Source organism: Benincasa hispida, chromosome 8 (genome assembly GCF_027475165.1).
Source record: "Benincasa hispida cultivar pf3 chromosome 8, pf3_genome.v1.1, whole genome shotgun sequence".
Taxonomy (NCBI): domain Eukaryota; kingdom Viridiplantae; phylum Streptophyta; class Magnoliopsida; order Cucurbitales; family Cucurbitaceae; genus Benincasa; species Benincasa hispida.
In genome coordinates, this window is record NC_143485.1 from 32,812,432 (window position 1) to 32,831,691 (window position 19,260).

General features: G+C 32.3%; 2 protein-coding genes across 4 annotated transcripts; one reads left to right on the top strand and one right to left on the bottom strand.

Annotated features, from left to right (window-relative positions):
- Window positions 1-903: 903 nt before the first annotated feature.
- On the bottom strand, window positions 904-2,963 carry LOC120083154 (Mitochondrial transcription termination factor family protein). The gene has a single exon (XM_039038756.2). It carries the CDS (start codon window positions 2,853-2,855, stop codon window positions 1,494-1,496), a length of 1,362 nt encoding a protein of 453 aa, XP_038894684.1. The 5' UTR covers window positions 2,856-2,963; the 3' UTR covers window positions 904-1,493.
- A 6,021-nt stretch (window positions 2,964-8,984) lies between these two features.
- Window positions 8,985-15,476, top strand: LOC120082741 (nucleic acid binding protein). Of its 3 annotated transcripts, XR_016531070.1 has the most exons (15): window positions 8,999-9,310; window positions 9,401-9,492; window positions 10,756-10,811; window positions 10,924-10,975; window positions 11,074-11,178; window positions 11,398-11,478; window positions 11,879-11,959; window positions 12,158-12,223; window positions 12,318-12,434; window positions 13,151-13,198; window positions 13,360-13,445; window positions 13,691-13,751; window positions 14,101-14,150; window positions 14,305-14,395; window positions 15,164-15,193. XR_016531070.1 is itself a non-coding variant. In XM_090316090.1 (14 exons), the coding sequence occupies exons 1-14, from the start codon at window positions 9,287-9,289 to the stop codon at window positions 15,193-15,195; spliced, it is 987 nt and encodes a 328-aa protein (XP_090172216.1). In that variant the 5' UTR covers window positions 8,985-9,286; the 3' UTR covers window positions 15,196-15,476. The 3 variants fall into 3 exon arrangements, 2 of the variants coding, with proteins under 2 accessions (XP_090172216.1, XP_090172215.1); XM_090316090.1 differs by lacking the exon at window positions 14,101-14,150 and having other exon boundaries at window positions 8,985-9,310; window positions 9,406-9,492; window positions 15,164-15,476; XM_090316089.1 differs by lacking the exon at window positions 14,101-14,150 and having other exon boundaries at window positions 15,164-15,476.
- The last annotated feature ends 3,784 nt before the right edge of the window (window positions 15,477-19,260 follow it).

A 19,260-nucleotide genomic window follows, 5' to 3' on the forward strand; every position in this document is an offset into this window, starting at 1 on the left:
AATTTTAAATTTAAATTTACAAATGACAAACTTAAATTAATCGAAAATCTAAGCCTATTTAGTAACCATGTGATTTTTTGTTTTTGATTTTAAAATTTAAGTCTATTTCATTCACATTTCTTACAAAGATTTGTAACTTTCTTAAGTACAATGGTTAAATTCTTAGCCAAATTCCAAAAACAAAAAACAACTTTTTGAAACCTACCTTTTTTTAGTTCTCAGAATTTGACTTGATTTTTTAAACTATCGGTGAAAAGCAGATAACAAAGAAAGAAATTTGGTGGAAGTAGTGTCCACAGGCCTAATTTTAAAAAACAAAATGATTAGCAAACGAAACCTGAATAATTGATTGAATACGATTAAATATTTCATAATCTCAAAGAATTCTAATGCTTTACTCCAAACCCGAACTTTCTAAACATGCACTTTAAACATAGACCTAAAAATGTCAAAACGTCCATGTCAAGTGTGCCCCCTCAGTGAGTGAGTGAAGGAGAGGGCAACAGAGATAAGTTTAACAACTTTTTCAAGATTAGGGTTGGATTAAAAAATATTCAAGGGTTAGTTGTTACCTCATTGTCAATTGATTTTGCTTTTTAGCAATTCTTTTCATTGCCAATTAATTTTGAGATGGAACCCATGTTAAAAATTTAACCTACTAGGCAACCAGTGGATAGGGAGCAAAGAGCGAGTAAAATTGCACAAAACTAGTATGATATGAAAATTATTTTTCATTACTCATTTAGCATCATGCACAAATTGCATTCTCCTGAATAGTATGTATCAACTAATAAGAATGATGGTCATTCACAGACAAACAAAACAAAGGCAATGTTAGTAGCAAGGACATGAACTCAGATGTCAAGAACCAAAAGCATCTAACTTTTGTGAAAAGAATGGATCTTCAACAAAAATGGACAATGTGATACTTATTTCTATCACTATCAGCATGTTTGAAGAGCAAATGAATAAAAAACCACATTTCTAACAGCATGTTTGAACAAATGAATTCAAAACTTGTCCAAACATTCTAGGAGCCGGTTCAACTTACCAAGTTCAACCGTACATCCCAACCACATTCTTTCGGTGTCCTACATTTGATTGATTGGCTACTGTGTAAATACAAGATCTAACAGGAACAATGTCGTGAGGAAGTTATCGGCTTAATAAAACTCGAATGCGTTTTCATCCAATAAGGGCAAGCTTAACAAAACCAAAGTTCAGACTCCATCGTTTTCAACAGCATCAGAGGCCGTTGGCAATTAGAGTGACCTATATCTCAACCCCCAGCTGTCCAGTAGGTCGTCTCCTGCTGCTCTTACCAAGCCGTGTTATTAGGACAGTTTGCACAGTATAAAATTCGACAAAATGTCACTCAGGTTCCCATCATTTGCTTCAGAGCCTGTGCTTTTGAGTAATCCATATGTCTGCTTGATTCGCTGCCTTCCCATAACTAGATGATCCCTTTCTTCTTCCTTCTTACCAAGCTTTCACTAAACGAGAGATTCCATGAAGGACTTCATGTTCTTAGTGTCCTCTTTTGATTCTGGATATCTTTGAGGTTTGAAGACCGTCCATAGTCCAATAGGATGCCGACTCGGGCTCTCCGTTTTGTTGTCTCCTGCAAATTTCCCAAACATCTTCCCACATTCTGGATAAGGCTTAACAAAAAGGTTGTAGAACCTGAGCCTGCTAGGCTTGATAATTTCCCTCAATCCAACCTGAGAACCAAGCCAGCCTTTTGATTCCAAATATTCAATCACATTGTAACGAGGAACAATCTGTTTTTCGAAATTTATTCCCAGATATTCAGGAACATCAATCAAACTGTCAACACCAAATTTCATCTTATGGATCAAGAAGTCAATTTTCTTTTCAATGTTCTCTATTTCATAAGTGACCAACCTCGGCTCTTTCCATAGCAATTTAAATGCTCTTGTACGAATCAGCCCATGTTTACATAAACAATCAACTCTCTGTTTCACTTCAAATGCAGCTCTTAAAGCACCGTCTCTAAATATTTTCTCCTTGATTGAGTTCCTGCATTTCAGACGTCCAAGCAACTCGAGACATCTTGAAACTTCTCCTAATTCTGTGGCTAAAATTCTCGGTTCCCTAACAATTTCTCTTGCAATCACGTTTTGATTGAACCCCAGATCGTTGAACTCAGAAATCAAACTCTTCAATCTGCCATCAACCCTAAATCCTAGAACTCTGGGAATCGAACAAATGATTCGATCAATTTCATCCTTTCGGATTCCAATTCCCATCAGAAATTCAATCGTTCGCAAGATTTCTTCCTCGTTCGTGAACACTATTTCAGGGTAATCCTCTAAAACCCTAGTTACAGCAGCATCACTAAGCCCAAAACGTTTCAATAAATCTACAGTTCTACGAAAAATACTCGGGTCGAGCTGGAACCGTTTGGATAATACCAGCATACTCCGAATCACGGATACAGAAACATTGGGTAATTCGATTAGGGACAAACTTACCTCCCATTTCTTCAGAAATTCCAAGTCCAGAACTGCGGGACAGTCGATCACCGTGGAAACGAGATCCTTCGGGGGAATTTTGAAGGATAGAAGAACCGGTAGAGAAGCTTCAATGTCCTGAAAATTGGAATTGGTCAAGAAGAGATGATTCTGTGAAAGGAAATCGCGGATTTGGGATTGTGTGAACCCGATCTTGTGTAGGAGATTAGATTGATTGCGGGAAATTTTGGGATGATTGAAGGAAGTAGGAACTGGTTTAGCAGAAACATGGTGGATTTCTTGAAACGAGGAGGTAAGATTTGAGGTGGAAATCGCCCGCCGGAGAAATGCGGCACTTCCGATTAAGATTCTTCCCGCCATTGAAATAGCTTTTTCAATAACTCGTTAACAGCAGGTTTTATGCGAGGCTGCAGGTATTTTTTATCCTCCCTTAAGAATGATTTTAGAGACCGTTTGCGGCTTGGAATGAAGTTAAAATATCAGAATTTGTGAAGTCTAGAGTTAGTAAGAACTAAGAAGGTGCGTGGCAGTTTCACCCACGTGTTAATAAGTCCCTGTTAATATATTAGTGTTAAATAAATTTGTGTTTGGAGTATAGATTTATAAGATTAAATTTTTTCGTAAATAGAAAAAATAAAGAAATAAAGAAATATGAACTTACTCGATAAATGTGTAAATTTCAAAAAATTTTACAATTGAAATTGAATTATTTACCATAATTTAAGAAATTGGTGAGTCAAACGGTCTTTTTATGTGTGTTTATGCTTGGATGCAGTTATTCAATCTATATAGTAAGGAAAGTATAGAATTGTCAAATCTATAGTTATGAAATCTAATTTAGGGTTTAGCTTTTTATTCTTCCACAATTTTTATATAATTTTGAAAAATGTAATCCATAAGGATTTGTTTTCATAAATTATAGATTCAATTGTGAATTTGGTTAATGTGATTTACAAAAAAACAGAATTTAATCCTTATAGTTTCATAAAAAAATTTTACATAGTCTATATAATAGGAATTATTTAAGAAATTTTATCAAACCGTTGGAACTAAATTTTAATTATAAAAATTAAATTTTAATTTTCTCTAAAGTACAATAATTGTGGGGATAGAGGATGGAACCTCCCACACGAGTAAGAAATTTATGTATTTCCATGGGGTGCCCTCGTAGAGTATATTAAGCGTAGCAAATCAAGGTTTATGATAAAGTCAACAAAGTTTCGATGATGGTGGGCATTTGAGAAAGTCGGGCCAATCGGGTTTCGGCTCATTCTTTTGTTTGTCGTGTCTGCTATGCTAGATTTTGCGTAGTTCCGTATATTGATTCTGACAAGTGAATCAAGATTGGGTCATTAATACACAAATGCACATTCTCATTCAAACATTTTGACCGTTATAACTTAAATACAATGAAAACATGAATAACCATTTTAATCTGAAATATTAATTTAATAATAAATCTAATAACCAAAACATTTAGTTGGCATCCCGAATAAAACGTTTTACAAAGAAAATGATCCAAAGCAAATCAGTGAAAAACATGTCATTTGACAACGTGATCAAATGAAAGGAACAAAACCACAAGGAAAAAAATAGAACATGTGCGGAAGCGTTTTCTAATGTCCCCATATGGCTCTATCACGGGTCCCATTTGTCCCTTGCCATTTATTCCTGTCATTGCCTAAAAGAAAAACATAAAAGAAAAGAGGATGAGTATAACATTACCTAGTAAGTGACCCACTACTTGGCCCTTTCCGCTACATGTTAGCTAGTTTATCTAGGAACTGGTGTACACTCATATCAATTCAGTCGTAACGAACCCGAAGGTTCGCCTATCAGTCATAAACGAGGAACACGCATCGGTCATAGTATGTAATCGGAAGGTACACAAATCAGTCGTAAACATGAAACTGAAGGAACATGCATTAGTCATAGTGTGAAACTCAAAGGTACACGAATCAGTCGTAAACATGAACCCAAAGGAACATACATCAGTCATAGTGTGTAAACCGAAAGTACACGAATCAGTCATAAATGTGCACATATATAGTCAAAAGTGTACAAGTGTCCAGATAAGAAAAACTAACAAAAACCCTATAACTTAGCATGCATCAGTTTCAGATAACTCATGTGTTATATTTTACAATCATTTATCTTAGGGGTAAAATTTCTAGTATATCCTCATTCAACAGTACATTCATCATGGTCAAAATAGTCCAATCCAATCAATCAATGTCATTAAATCATGCGATTCAACCAGTCATAAATTATCAGTCCAAGCAGTCAACTCAGTCTTAATTAGTCTCAAGAAATAGTCCAAGTAATCTTAAGTAAATAATCCAAGTGGTAAGGACGACTGGTTCAAAGGTGAACCAATAGAAAGTCACTTACCTTAAGTTTCAATCCATACAAGTTCAATCTGAAGAGCCTGGTGAAGGTTCAGTGCAGAAGCGAGGATTGATTTTAAATTCCAATTTTTACAGAATAATGAATTTTACATAATACAAACAGAAAAATTATGCATTCAATCAAAATTTACAACATACTAAAATTAAAATAGAAGATAGAAAGAATTAACCCTTAAAGATATGACCTTCTTCACGTATTTCCTCTTCTCTGGAATTGATCACAAACTGCAACAATCTTGAAACCCTAAGGGTCACCACCACGAAAATTTTTCCTGTATTCTCTGTAGGGGAAGAGAATCTGCTAGAGGTGTGGACTTTGTAGAACTTTAGATGAGGGGTGAGATTGAGAGGAGGAAAGGGTGAGATCTAAAAAACATCTCAGAGAGCTTCTTTGTATCTTCTTTCACAAAAATTGTGAATAACCACTAAAAACCCATAACCACCATCATCACATGTAGTGAGTTGACAGAGATTAGGGGATGGAAGTTATTTCACTCCCATTAATTCAAAAATTAAAATAAAAATAAAAAAATAAATTAATTTTAATTTAAATAAAACTATTATATATATATATATATATATATATAGGTTACCTAACATAAAACACATAACTATTCTTTAATATTGTATCAAATACAATATAACCTATAGTTTTACTTCTCTCTTCAATGGTATTTAGTATAAATCTCATTTATATTAAATTTAATTATATGAATCAAATTCATGTAATTAACATTTGAATCATATTCAAATATTTATTTCCTCTCAAATAACTTTATATTATAATGTATCAAATACATTATATTAATTATATCATATATTTAAATTAAATTAATTATATCACATATTATTAATTCTCTCAAATAATTTGAGCAATTCAAATTGATCTAGAATTGATTCTCATTTAATCCCTATTGAGTTATAGAGGATACCTCATGGACATGTAGCTTGAAGCTCTAATAGTTTAATTAATTATTCAACATCCATTAACTGTCGGACATTCAACTAAAGATCGATAACTACACTCTTTGACTACATATATTTTTTTGTTCTTTGTATATAACCAATCAACAATGTGATGACCCTTCACAAATTGCTCGTAAGTACAGCTAGGCCAAAATTATCATTTTACCCATGTAGTTACATCTAACTTCTTAAAGATCAAATCCTTATAACCATGAGTTTAACTCTAACTATGGTAGATTTCTGTCAGCCACCATAGCTAGGATTTCTGTTAAACCTATACACGAGCTAGAATTTCTACAAATCCATATCTACGGAAAACAAGGGACTACATCTCTGTCAACTACCACAGTTAGGATTTCTGTTAAATCCATGTAACGGCTACAAGGGAGAAAGAGAAAGGAAACTGTAGGGAATTCTTCGAAGAGAAAATGGATTATGGGAGTGTGTGATTTGCAACCTTCCCACTAAGTCAAGGTTCCCTCAACACTTGAGGTGGACATGACCTACTAGATGAACTAACTTCAACAACTTTTATTAAGGTGTTGGGTTCTTCAGCAACTCTTGTAGAAGGTTCAGTAGTTTCCTTGGAAAGTTCATTTAACACAATCTTACTACGAGGCTTATGCTCCCTAATGTAGTCCTCCTCTAGAAATGTAGCATTTGTCGACACAAACACTTTATTTTCTTTAGGATCATAAAAATAACCACCTCTCGTTCCTTTAAGGTAACCTACAAATAGGCACAATTTTGAACGAGGTTCCAGTTTTTTAGGATTTGCCTCAAGCACATGTGTTGGACAACCCCAGATCCTGAAATGGCGTAAACTACCTTTACGATCGTTCCATAATTCCAAAGGTGTTCTTGTAACACTCTTAGATGGAACATAGTTCAAAATATAAGTTGCAGTTCGTACTGTATAACCCCAAAACGAGTCCGGTAGGGATGCATAACTCATCATAGACTGAACCATGTCCAACAGGGTTCGATTTCTCCTTTCTGATATAGCATTCTACTGAGGTGTACCAAGTGCTGAGAGTTGGGATACAATTCCATATTCTATCAAATAGTTTTGGAATGTAAGATCCAAAAACTCTTCACTTCGATTAAATCAAAATGTTTTAATTATTTTATTTAATGCATTTTCAACTTCAGTCTTAAACTCTTTGAACTTTTCAAAGGCTTCAGACTTCTGTTGCATTAAATAAACATACTCATGTCTTGAATAATCATCAGTAAAAGTGATGAAATATCCAAACCCTCCTCTTGCCTTAACATTCATCGGACCACAGAGGTTTGAACGTACAAGCTCTGAGGGTTCTTTAGCTCTATGACCTTTTCCAGTAAAATATCTTTTAGTCATTTTGCCTTCAAGGTATGACTCGCACATAGGTAAAGAATTTTCTTCTAACTCACTTAGAACTCCATTCTTAATCAATCTTTCAATCCTATTGAGATTGATATGTCCTAACCTTAGGCACCAAAGACGAACATTTTTTTAGGAGAAATTTTAAGTCTTTTATTTTGAGTTACCGCGATTTTAAACATTTAAGTGTTTATGAGGCCTTTGGTTACTGCAATTTTAAATATTTCATTGATACTATGTGATAGACGTTAATAGAAGTCTATCAATCTATCGATATTTATTTATTTTTTGTTATTTCTATAAATAGTTTGACTTTTTTTTCTATCTATGAAAATTTTTCATTTTTTTAAGTATCAATTTTAATTAAAATTAACATAGATTTACAACACTAGCTGACTATGCAGAAATACATTACTTAAAAGGGTAAATTGCAAAATATAGTTCAGAAGTATGATGGTAGTTGCAATACACCCTCAAACTTTCAATTGTAAAAATTGGTCTTTTAAACTTTTACAAGTGTTAAAATTGGACTTTCAAGCTTACAATAATTATAAAATTAGACCCACAAATGATAAAAATTGAACCCTCAAACTTATACAAATATTACAATTATACCATTATTAGGGGTGATTACATAATTATATCAACAGGGAAAAAAAAAAAGAGAAAAAAAAGGAAGATAAATAATAATTTTTTTTTTAGAATAGATTCATCCCCAAATGAAAATTCAAGTAGTGCATGGGAGGGTCATTCACCTATTCCCAACATATGCATGCGATGAAAAGCTAGCTTTGTACTTCATTGGGACAAGTAAGAAACTGTCTCTTCTTGACGGCTAAATATGATATCCATTATCTTCATCATGTCCCTGGTCTATGATGATTTTAGATTGTATTTAGAATACATCTTCAAGTATTTAATTTAATAAATAAGTCATTTTGAAAAAATATTGGAGTGTCAACCATTTAAAATAATTTTTCGAGTGTCTTTTAATCAGTTTTTATCAAAAGTGTTTAAATAAAAATGAGTTTTTTTGAAAAATAGTTTTTTCTCAAGTCAATTCAAACAGGTCCTTAATATCTAAATTAGAATATTTGTCAGTTTCTTTCGTCGTTTGGACTCAAAGCATACTTCGATTTAGGTTAGGATTGAATCATCTTAAGTTGGGTTGTTTGAATGTCTAATGATGTATCATTTTTGTGTGGTATGACATCCGTTTCCTCTTGCTACTTCGAGACTATGTTCCTGCTTGGAGTCTACTTGTGTTAATGTGTTAGGTAGTTCTTTCTTACATGCAATGTTCGTGTTGTTTAACACAGGAAATTGTGACATAATTTCTCTTGTGATTCTCCTACATGCACAACTATCCCAAATTATCACTAGCATTAAATATTATGGACCAAACACACATATTCTTCAAATTTTGGAGACTCAAAAAGAAAATGTAGAATTTTCCCTTTTTTAAGAAAATTATTGGTTGAACAACTATAAATAAAAATATAGGGAAAAATTTCATACTATTTATAAATAGCAAAAAAAAAAAAATACAGGTAGACATTGGATAGAATATTAGTGATAGAAACTCATAGAAGTCTATAATTGATAAAGATGGATAAGAACTTATCCGTAGTAAAAATTGATTGAAGTCTAAAATGATTAAATTTTACTATTTTGTATAAATGGTTTGAGTTGTTTTTGTGTTTTTTGAAAATCCCCGATGACCTAAAGTATTTATGTTTTCCCGTTTGAGCCATAAATATTAAATACCCAATCTTTTCCCAACTGTCATAACTTCCAATAAACAGAGAAAAACCTTCTATGTGAAGCAGATAAGGGGCCGCTTCCACTCTGCTCTTCCATTTTTCTCTAAATCCATTGAATTCAAATGTCATCAAACACCACTTTCAATTTGAATTTGAATTTCAACTTCAACAACTTCAATCATCGCTCTCCCCCTTTTTCTCATCCGTCAAACGATTTCTCCTTCTTCTTCTCCTCTTCCCCTTCCCGCTTCCTTCGATTCTGCACTACCAGACCATCTTCCGCCGTTTCTCATGGTCCGCCGTCGCCACCACCAGGTACTCGTTTTCTCTAGAGTCTGTCGAAATTGAAAACCCCTTTTGTTTGTTTTTGGATTTTGGGGTTAATGTTTTTGGCTACCCCTAAAGTGAAGGTTCTTATGGAGAAGATGGATCTTATCGGAATCGTCTGTGATGAACATTGTACTCCTGGAAAATACTATTGCCTCTTCTGTCCCAAGGTTATCTGCTCCTCTCGTTTCTACATTTCGTTGTTTGAATGAATACATGAAAACCTAAACCCATCTTTTCATCTGAATTGTCTTTTTGTTTCTGCTTAGATTTTTTATTAGTTACATTTTTTTAGAACTAGGTTTAGTTTTCCTTTGTTCCTATATCTCAAAATATTACACTTTTAGTCTTTAATTTTTTTTTTGTTTGATTTCAATTTTGTCCTTAGATTTTAAAATATTGCAAGTTTACCCTTGAATTTTGTTTCTATTTAATCCCTATATCTCAAGATTTACAATTTTAGCTTCGATTCATTTGAGTTTGACACTAATGTCTTTTAATTGATTCAAAATAATAATGAAGCAAAATTTTAAAATTAAATTTAATATTGATGAAAAATAGCGAAACTTAATTAATTGTAATTATATTAATTCTTTTAAAGTAATTAATAGATATTGATGCTAACAACTAAAAGAGAGTATTTACTGAATATTCGAGGTTAAGAACATAAACCTTAAAACCGAGGAACCAAATTGAAACAAAACGCAAATCTTAAATGTGATATTATAACATTTTGAAACCTATGGACTAAACTGAAATCAAATTCAGAAAGACAAGAATATAACATTTTAAAATCTAAGAACCAAATAGAAACTAGACCTAAAACTTAGGTGGTAAAAGGTTCCTCCCCTTTTCTAGGGCTATAACAAACATTTTAAGAGTTGGAAAAGAATTGAAAGTTTACCAAAATTGTATTTAACTCTATTTTGTATATTTCAAGAAGCTTCTAATAAGCTGCTAAAACTTTAGAAGCTTTCTCTATTTCACTCATGTACTTTAAAAAGTTTATAATATGTTCTTGAACTTCCATTTTTGTGTTTGACATGTTTCTTCATTCTACTGTTAACTTCATAAGTTTAAGCAGTCATGTCTCTACATGCATGATCCTATCCAACATCATCTCTATTCATAGTTTTTCAATAATCTAGTTAGTGACTCAGTATGTCAAGTAAGTACTAAATTGTCAAATACTAACGACATAAACTTATTAGATATAAAGTTTAAAAAAATTCAAGTACTTATTAGAATTTTTTCTGAAAGTACTAATCTACTAGGAGTTTAGGACTAAATAGACACAATTTTAAAAGACAAAGGACCTATTGAAATCTCTTAGGAGCCAAATAAACGTAACTATTGAGGTTGGGAGACCAAATTTATAAGTTAACCTTCTTTTATTACTCTCTCTCTAATTAGATCTATTCATGGTTGAACAGTGCAAGGGTGGTCGTTTTATTGAGAGGAGCTTATCTCTTCATGTGATTCCAACTGGGTAAGTAATAATATCAGCATTCTGGTTACTATTTTTTCTTTTTCTTCATTTTTATGAAGATTAATTGTGGAGTAAATTGTTAGTTACTTACATTCTGTCATTGGGAACATAGAGATTTTGCAATGTGGAGGTGTTTCCAGTCTGAGTGTGGTTGGGCAGGCCGGGTAACGTTATAATAATAATGTGTATTTGTAATATTCTCTTCAATATCATATCTAGCAATTAAGCATGAGTTGCTCAGCAAAATGATTGTTTGGTTTAGATATTTGCAGATGGCAGATTGGCATTTAATGGATTCAGCAGAACCGTGAAGACGGTTGGACGAAGTGCAAGGGAAAGTTTGGTTTTGGAGCCTCTTGGTGATGAGGTATTTCAGAATTCATTGCATTTCCATGAATAAGACATACTTACACTAATACCTCAGTATTGGTTTGATGGGTAAACTAATGCAATCTTTTGACAGAAACATAAGTTATTGGTTCAAACAAGAAATCGAGTTTGCTCTTGATTTTGATTGCTAGTGAGTTGTACAGGTTACAGAGATAGAGAATACCTGAAACTTAGTTCGAGAGTGTTTCTTTTTCAGCTAATCTCTTACTTCAACAAGAGAATGATATCCCAAGAAACCTTAGAAAGGAATGTTGTTATGCAAATAGCTGGTCGTCAGGTACCTGAAATAATGTTTTTGTGTGCATACCTTATAATTGAATATTTAGACTTGGCTTCTTGTGGATGCTATTCTGGCTAATCTCATTGTTAGTATTGACTCGATATTCTTCAATCCATATGTTATCTGTATGCCATGGTATCTTCATGAGTCATTCGCAAGGCCGATGACAGTTTATTTGTTTGAAATGTGTTGCATTCTTCTGTTTATATAATTAGGTTTTTGGTGTTTTAGAACCTCTCCTCGTTGAAGAAAGGGTCTTAGTTCTAAATTGTGGATGGATATCCTCATATTAGGGGTGAATGTTTCTCTATTGAGGCCCATCATTATAGAATAGGCATTCAATTATTCTCTTTCCCTTGTAGGTTCAACATCTGACAAGTTTAAAGGTCAATTGCAGGTTGCTATTGCATTTACTTATAGACAAAATGGACAGCTTGTCGGTTGCAAGTACCGAACCATGGACAAGAGATTTTGGCAGGTACATAATCCTTCTTCTATCAGAGTTATTTGAGAAATTGTCAGAATGTTCCAGCATCTTCCATTCTGTTCATTGGCTTATAACTTCTAAGTGTTTCTTTCTTGTGTACAGCTTATTTTTCATTTGTTGCCTTCTTTTAGCCTTTTGACGTAGAACAGATCTTTTATACTAATCTGTATGTCTGATGTCAACATTCAGGAGAAGGGCACAGAAAAGTTATTGTATGGGATTGATGACATTAATGATGCAAATGAACTCATCATTGTAATTCACATTACCTTATCCTTTAAGGTCCTATTTGATATTTGAATCGCTTTTTCCATCTGTTTTTCGTGATATTCTGTATATATTGTTCAAGGTTGAAGGTGAAATGGATAAACTTTCAGTTGAAGAAGCTGGTCTCCTCAATTGTATCAGTGTTCCTGGTGGTGCTCCAAGCAAGGTTTCAACTGATACAGTTCCATCAAATGAAAAGGTTCTATGTTGTACAATACTTCTATGCCTGTCTTGTGTGCTTTACATTCTTCCCAACTGTCTCGGTTATGCTGCTAATTATCCATTTCCATCTTCCCTTTGAAACAACTTTTAGTTGATCTTCGAAAAATTACACAATAGTCACTACAGCATCATATAAAAAACGCTCTACACCCGCTTTCATAACTAGAAACCAACTAAGAATCAGAAGTTGAGTAAATTACAATAAACCACGCAAATAGAATTTATTACATTACACGAATAATTAGACTAGATTCTAGATTGAAAATACCAATGATCGAGTCCCTATTTGGTAACTATTTGAACTTTTGTTTTTTGTTTTTGAAAATTATGTTGGTTTACTCACAAATTCGTCGACATAGTTTTCATCTTTTCTAAGTTAATGTTTGAATTCTGAGTCAAATTCAAAAATGAAAATCTCAATTTTGAAAAACCACTTTTTTTAGTTTTCAAAACTTGATTTGGTTTTCGGAAATCCTATTAATAGGTGGAAGTGTTGTTTTTATAAGCTTAATTTTAAAAAATCTAAATAGTTATCACACGAGATCAGAGAGAACTAATTTGAACTCTTAACTTTTGTGATTACGTATCGTTTTCAAATTCATTGTTTTTCATTTATATTATTGTTTAATATCTGAAAACTGTTTAATTAATATACTTCAACTTATTCTCTATGCATATTTTGGTGGGATGAAGGATACTGCATACCAATATTTATGGAGCTGCAAAGACTACTTGGATAAGGTAACATTGTGCCCGAAAATAGTAAAGAATAAAAGAGTGGTTTTTGGTCCTATTAGATAACCATTTTGCTTTTTTCTTTTAATGCTTAAAAACAATCTTGTTATGATAGTTTCTTCATTTGCCTTCCTAAGTTTGAAACACTAACAAAGTTAACCTACAAGGTTTCCCGCATTATCTTGGCTACTGATAGCGATGAACCGGGGCAAGCTTTGGCAGAAGAGCTAGCGCGTCGCCTTGGAAAACACAGGTTTCAACTCATTTGTGAACTTTCTGTTAATCTTAAAATCAAGATCAAACTTCTATATCCATCAAAATGAGCATAATTCTACTGACATCCTTCAAAGTTAGAGGTTTGGTTCTCTCAAAAAAAAAAAAGAAAGAAAGAAAAACTGTTAGACCCCATCACGAATGCTTCAATTTTATTTGTATATATTTTATATTTTTTCCCTTGATATAGACAAAATAACATGGCTTTGTTTTATGGATTAATAGATGTTGGCGAGTAGATTGGCCATATAAAGATGACTTCAACCGTTTTAAAGATGCCAATGAGGTTAACTTCCTCCTTTGAAAATTACCATAATTATTCATAAGGTTCTTTCACCTGCAAAAGTCACCCATGACTTGTATAATAGGAATGAATGATCAACGCAATAAAACAAATCTGGATGAACTTTTTTAGTACAATAAGGATAGGGGATTCGAATCACTGACCACTTGATCATTAATATATACTTTATGCTCAACTACATTCATTTCGATAATTAATCTTAATGATTGGGTAAATATAATAATGTCCACTTAAAACAAGTTTTCGTTCACATTTGTTTTTAGAATCTATTCGACGTTCTTTGTATTCACTTTTAAACTTTGAATCATTGGTTGTCATGTGATTCTTATAGCTATCCCTCGATGAAGCGACACAAAAGTAGAAGAAGAAGAATAAGACTATGTATTATTTAAGTGAATTCTCGTTATTATAATTTTATTCCCTTCTTTTATCATCGATTCATTGTTAATTCCAAGCTTCTTTCTTGGTTTTAGTTCATTTCGTTTTTTTTCTGTCTTATACATGATTAAATTTTATATTTATTATACATAAACAGATTCTAATGCACTTGGGGCCAGATGCTTTGAAGAACGCAATTCAAGATGCCAAATTTTATGAACTTTTTAGTTCAAATCAAATAAAAAAAGGTGTGTATTTAAATATTTCAAGACTTTTTTCCCATATATTGACGTATATTTAACCTTCATTTAAAAAAAAAAAAAAATACTACTTTGGTACTATATTTTCTACTTTGGTTCATTTGGGTTCATCTTTTAAAATGTTCATATTGATCCCTATATTTTTAGCTTTTGTTTGTACTTTTAAAATGTTCATTTTAGTTCCTATACTTTAAATTCGGTTCATTTTAGTCCTTATACTTTCAAAATTTTTACTTTAATCCTTGTATTTTTAACTTTGGTTCATTTATTGATCTTTGATCTTAAAAAAGTGACCATTTTAATCCGGTAAAAATGAAGTAAAAATGGAAATGAGTAGACCAAAATAGTCATTTTTTGAAAGTACAAGAACCAAAATGAACATTTTGAAAATACAGAAATCAAAATGAACCAAAGTTGAAAGCATAGGGACTAAAATGAATATTTTAAAAATATAGAGACCAAACTGAACAAAAATTAAAAATACAGAGACTAAAATGGTATTTAACGTTGACTTCCTTTATAGATATTTTATATTGTATTTTAATTTGAGTTGGGTTTGGATGGTTTTACCTTTTTAAGATTTAAAAGTAAACTTATTTCCATATTTGAAAAACATATTTATGTTATGCGCTATTTGTTGCAATGGAATATATGTATATGCTTCCTATAGACTCTTTTTGCTTTCCATTTTACTTCATGGTCTCTTTTTATTTTTGGTAATTATTTTGATGGCCCTCACCTCATTTGACTTTGCAGAAGAGGACCTCAAGAGCTTCCAAGAGTCTTGATAACAATAGCAAACAAGTTTTGAGTAATCTGTTATGGATTATTCAGTGTCATTTGATTGATCAGAAGCCTTCTTTGGACTAAATATTAATATATATATATATATACACACACACTTTAGAGTTTTATTTGATTGAAACTTTTTTTTTTTTTTTTTTTTTTTTACATTTGATCATATAAAAGATGGTCACTATGATACATGTACTATATATAGTCTCTGTATGATGGTTAATAGGCTAAATTATATAGAAAAAAAAAAACTGAAATTTTCCAGTTGTTGCAATATTATCCTTGACCATTCACAAATATTTTAAAACTTTCACTTGAAGTAGAAATTCATTAGCATGTCAAATGAAATTTGCGATCTAGAACAATGTAGCAGTGCATCAGTTACCCATAACGAAATTTGAGACTAAAAAATTACTTAATCCATTCTAGTTCATGATCACAACTATTTAGGGTTAAATTTTCAACTAAAATTATAATGAATTTTCGCTCAAGGGATAGTTTTAAACATTTATGAAAGGTTAAGATTCATATTTTTAACTTCTAAAAAAGTGTTTTTTAAACAAAGGGCACCATTCGATGGTATTTTGTATAATTTAGCTTCTCTAAATATAAAATAACATATGAGGTAGTTTGTGTTTCATGATTAATGTGTATTTTAATAACATACAATGTAATTTAACAGCTAAGTGGATAAAAATTTCTATTACAACTCAAAGGTCGATATGGTTCGATCTCCCACCTTCACAAAATTGACCTAAAAAAGATATGTACCTTAATGTGAAGCTTTTTGTCGTTAATGAAATTTGAAGTTGTGTGATATTGTAATGACTTTAGTTGACCATGAAAATAAAACACATGCACGATATAAGATATTGTTGACGGTTTTTTTTTTTTTTTTTTTTTTGTAAAACAAATGTGGGTATGAAGTATTGAACTTCCAACCTCAAGGAAAGAATTATGTCAATTGCCATTAATTATGCTCATGCTAGAATACTCTACAGATAAAGTTGAAATTCAAGTTGTCTTAAAAAAAAAATTATTGTTATAGATATTTAAATTATAGCAGATGTGAATATTTTGTAAACCCTATAAACAATGGTCATTTAAGTACAATATCGAATAGAGAATAATACATTGAGACTTTCTACTTTACTCTTCTTGTTACTCTTATTTTACAACATGAGTCTGCATGGTTTATGAAACTTAGCTCTAGTTTATTAGATTAGGGTTTCATTGCTTCCAAAACATATTCATCTATGTTTTATTTCCAAGAGCGTCATCGTTGTTATTCTTGTCTATGTGGACGACATCATTATAACATACCATCATTGAACGTTATTATCATAATTTATATCTCATTTAAGCAATCATTTCTTATTGGAATACATTGGCGTTCTGTCTGTCTTTTTATTGGTATTCAAGCTTATTTTTCAACTCAAGATTTACATTTATGCCAACAAAAGTATGTTTTATATTACCTATTAAATCATTGAGTTTGAACACAGAACATCATGAACTAATTTGCTCTAATACGATATTAAATCACCTATTGATCCAAAAGCTTAAGCTAAGGAATAAGGTAAATTTGATTATAGCATCTAACAAATTCCTCTGTCGTGCACCGCAAATCTGACCAAGATCACACACGAGATTGAGTTAGAAAAATGAAAAATACAATTCCTCCACGTGTCTGGATTATTATTAAAACGTTAATATTACCATTATGCTCTCAGATATTATATTATCCTATTATTATTATTATATTCATTGTTTTAGAAACCCACAATTTGGCTTACTCTACAAATTTTGCTTCTAAAAAATTTTACCAGAGTTTTAGAAACCCTCTCAACCCATCTCTATGCACAAAATCACAAAAACAAGGTATAGATCTCGATCTTTTGTTTATTAAATATATTTGGTTTCTAACATGCATGTTGTTGACACAAAAAAGTGGCTTGTGTTTGTTTACATAATCTCAGTCAAAAGACAATAATCTGACCCGAGATCAATATTTGTTGCCCTGAGATTGACCATAAAGGATTAAATCTCGGGCAAGATATTTATTTTTGTATATTTGTTTGGGTTTTTTCAGGGTGTCTTGTATATTTGTTTGTTTTAGGAGTGAATGAAAGGAGGATGAGAAAGAATATGTAGGGGCCAGTTGAAAAGTTTGATTGCAGACGTCGGAATAATGTATAACAAATTTTTATGGCAAATATATAGAATAAATGGGATAAATTCTATTGAGATTGAGTTGATTATAAGGTTTTTGTATAATATTAGGCCGAATGTCTCCGCTTTTGTGATAGTTATCAATAAGACCTTCATTTTTTCTAAATTAGTGATGGTGTGTCTCAAATGACTTTTTTGGTGTCTAAGTTATCGATAGTAGTTCATGACACTAGAAATACGGTACTATCATTTCCAATCTCAATGGCCCGAAACATACCATCATTTCCTTCTCACCTTAATTTTATTCCCAAATACCACATTAGTTCGGATGATGTGAGATCATTAAGTCTACTGAATGATAATGTAGTTCCACTAGAATTGGAAAACGATACAAATGATGTTGGGATGTAAAGCCTCGTAGTTAATAAGTTATTTAAAATGATGGTTGATTATTTTATATATGCAATTATTCATTAAAGAAAGATCCAATGTTATTTTATGTAACTTAAACAGTATGTGGTAGACATACAGGTGGATCATATTCAAGTAATAACCTAAATGGTTTGTAGTATGTGGACAAGATTGGGTGCCCTATCCTAATGACACTACGGACACGACCCACTTTGTATATGTTACAAGAGTTGTAAGTGTTATAAATGATTTGATTCAAATCGCTCATGTGGAGACATGTGAGTGGAGGTATCCTATACTGAGAGTTTATATAAGATCAAACAGAGAAATGATTAGTCTCTCTTTGTAACACCGTTGATTGAAGATATTAACCTTTCATAGGATGACCATAGGTAACTCAACCTCAATCCTGAGTGAGTATTGTTGGGTTTGATGCTCTAAATCTCGTAGGGTCTTATAGTTTATAAATGTTTTGTACAAACTCATTATTTATTTAATAAAATATATGATATTTTATTCCATTTTTTAGTTGCATTAACCACAAACCAACAAACTAACATCCAAGGTTATCATGTAGCTTAAACATGTATGTAGAGATATACGGGTGGATCATGTTTAAGTAATAACCTAAATGGTCTGTAGTAGATGGATAAGGCTAGGTACCTTATCCTGGTGATACTACGAGTATGACCCGCTTTGTAGGTGTTACAATTGTTGTAAAGTGCTACAAATGATCTGATCCTGGTCATTCATATATATATACATATGAGCGGGAATATTCTATACAAAGAAGTTTGTATAAGACCGGACCACAAAATGCTTAGTCTCATTATATAACGTCGTTCATAATAGAGACTTACATTTCACCAGGATGACCATAAGTAACATGACCTGAATCCTGAGTGAGTTGTGAACTCCTGCTTATGAGAGTGGTCCTTTGATTTGTATGGTGAGAATGGTCAGATCGCCGACTCAATAAGCCTACCATTTTGGGGATTCGTCTGATTGGGGAGCTGGGAACACAATTACACAAGAAGGAATTCACTCCTTCAACAAGGTCAGGGTAAGTAGATAAATTGCTCCCTTAAGGGCTGATTCCAGGGAACAATATGGCACCACCCCTCTCCTGGCCCAAGAGAGGTTTAGTCATACTTGGACTATGATCTATTGTTCATTAAAAGAATCAATGGTACTTAAGGAGTTAAATGTAACTATAGGGGCAAAATAGTAATTTTGGCCATCGAACAATTTTTGAAGGGTCATCGTACTATTGATTGGTTATATCCAATGGACACAGAAATATATATGTAACGCAAAGAGTGTAGCTGCCGGTCTTTAATGGAGTGCCCGACAGTTAACAGGTGAATTATTTAATTAAAAGGTTTGATTAATTATTCATGTACTGTTGGAGCTTTAAGCTACAAGTCCATGAGGTCCCCTTGGTAGCACAATAGGGTTAAATGAGAATCAGTTTT

Excerpts from the sequence above, each read along its gene's own strand:
- LOC120083154 (XM_039038756.2), bottom strand. The coding sequence starts at position 2,855 with ATGGCGGGAAGAATCTTAATCGGAAGTGCCGCATTTCTCCGGCGGGCG.
- LOC120082741 (XM_090316089.1), top strand. The coding sequence starts at position 9,118 with ATGTCATCAAACACCACTTTCAATTTGAATTTGAATTTCAACTTCAAC. Across the intron at positions 10,812-10,923 it reads CTTCATGTGATTCCAACTGG|AGATTTTGCAATGTGGAGGT; the intron begins GTAAGTAATAAT and ends TTGGGAACATAG. Across the intron at positions 13,752-14,304 it reads GTTTTAAAGATGCCAATGAG|ATTCTAATGCACTTGGGGCC; the intron begins GTTAACTTCCTC and ends ATACATAAACAG.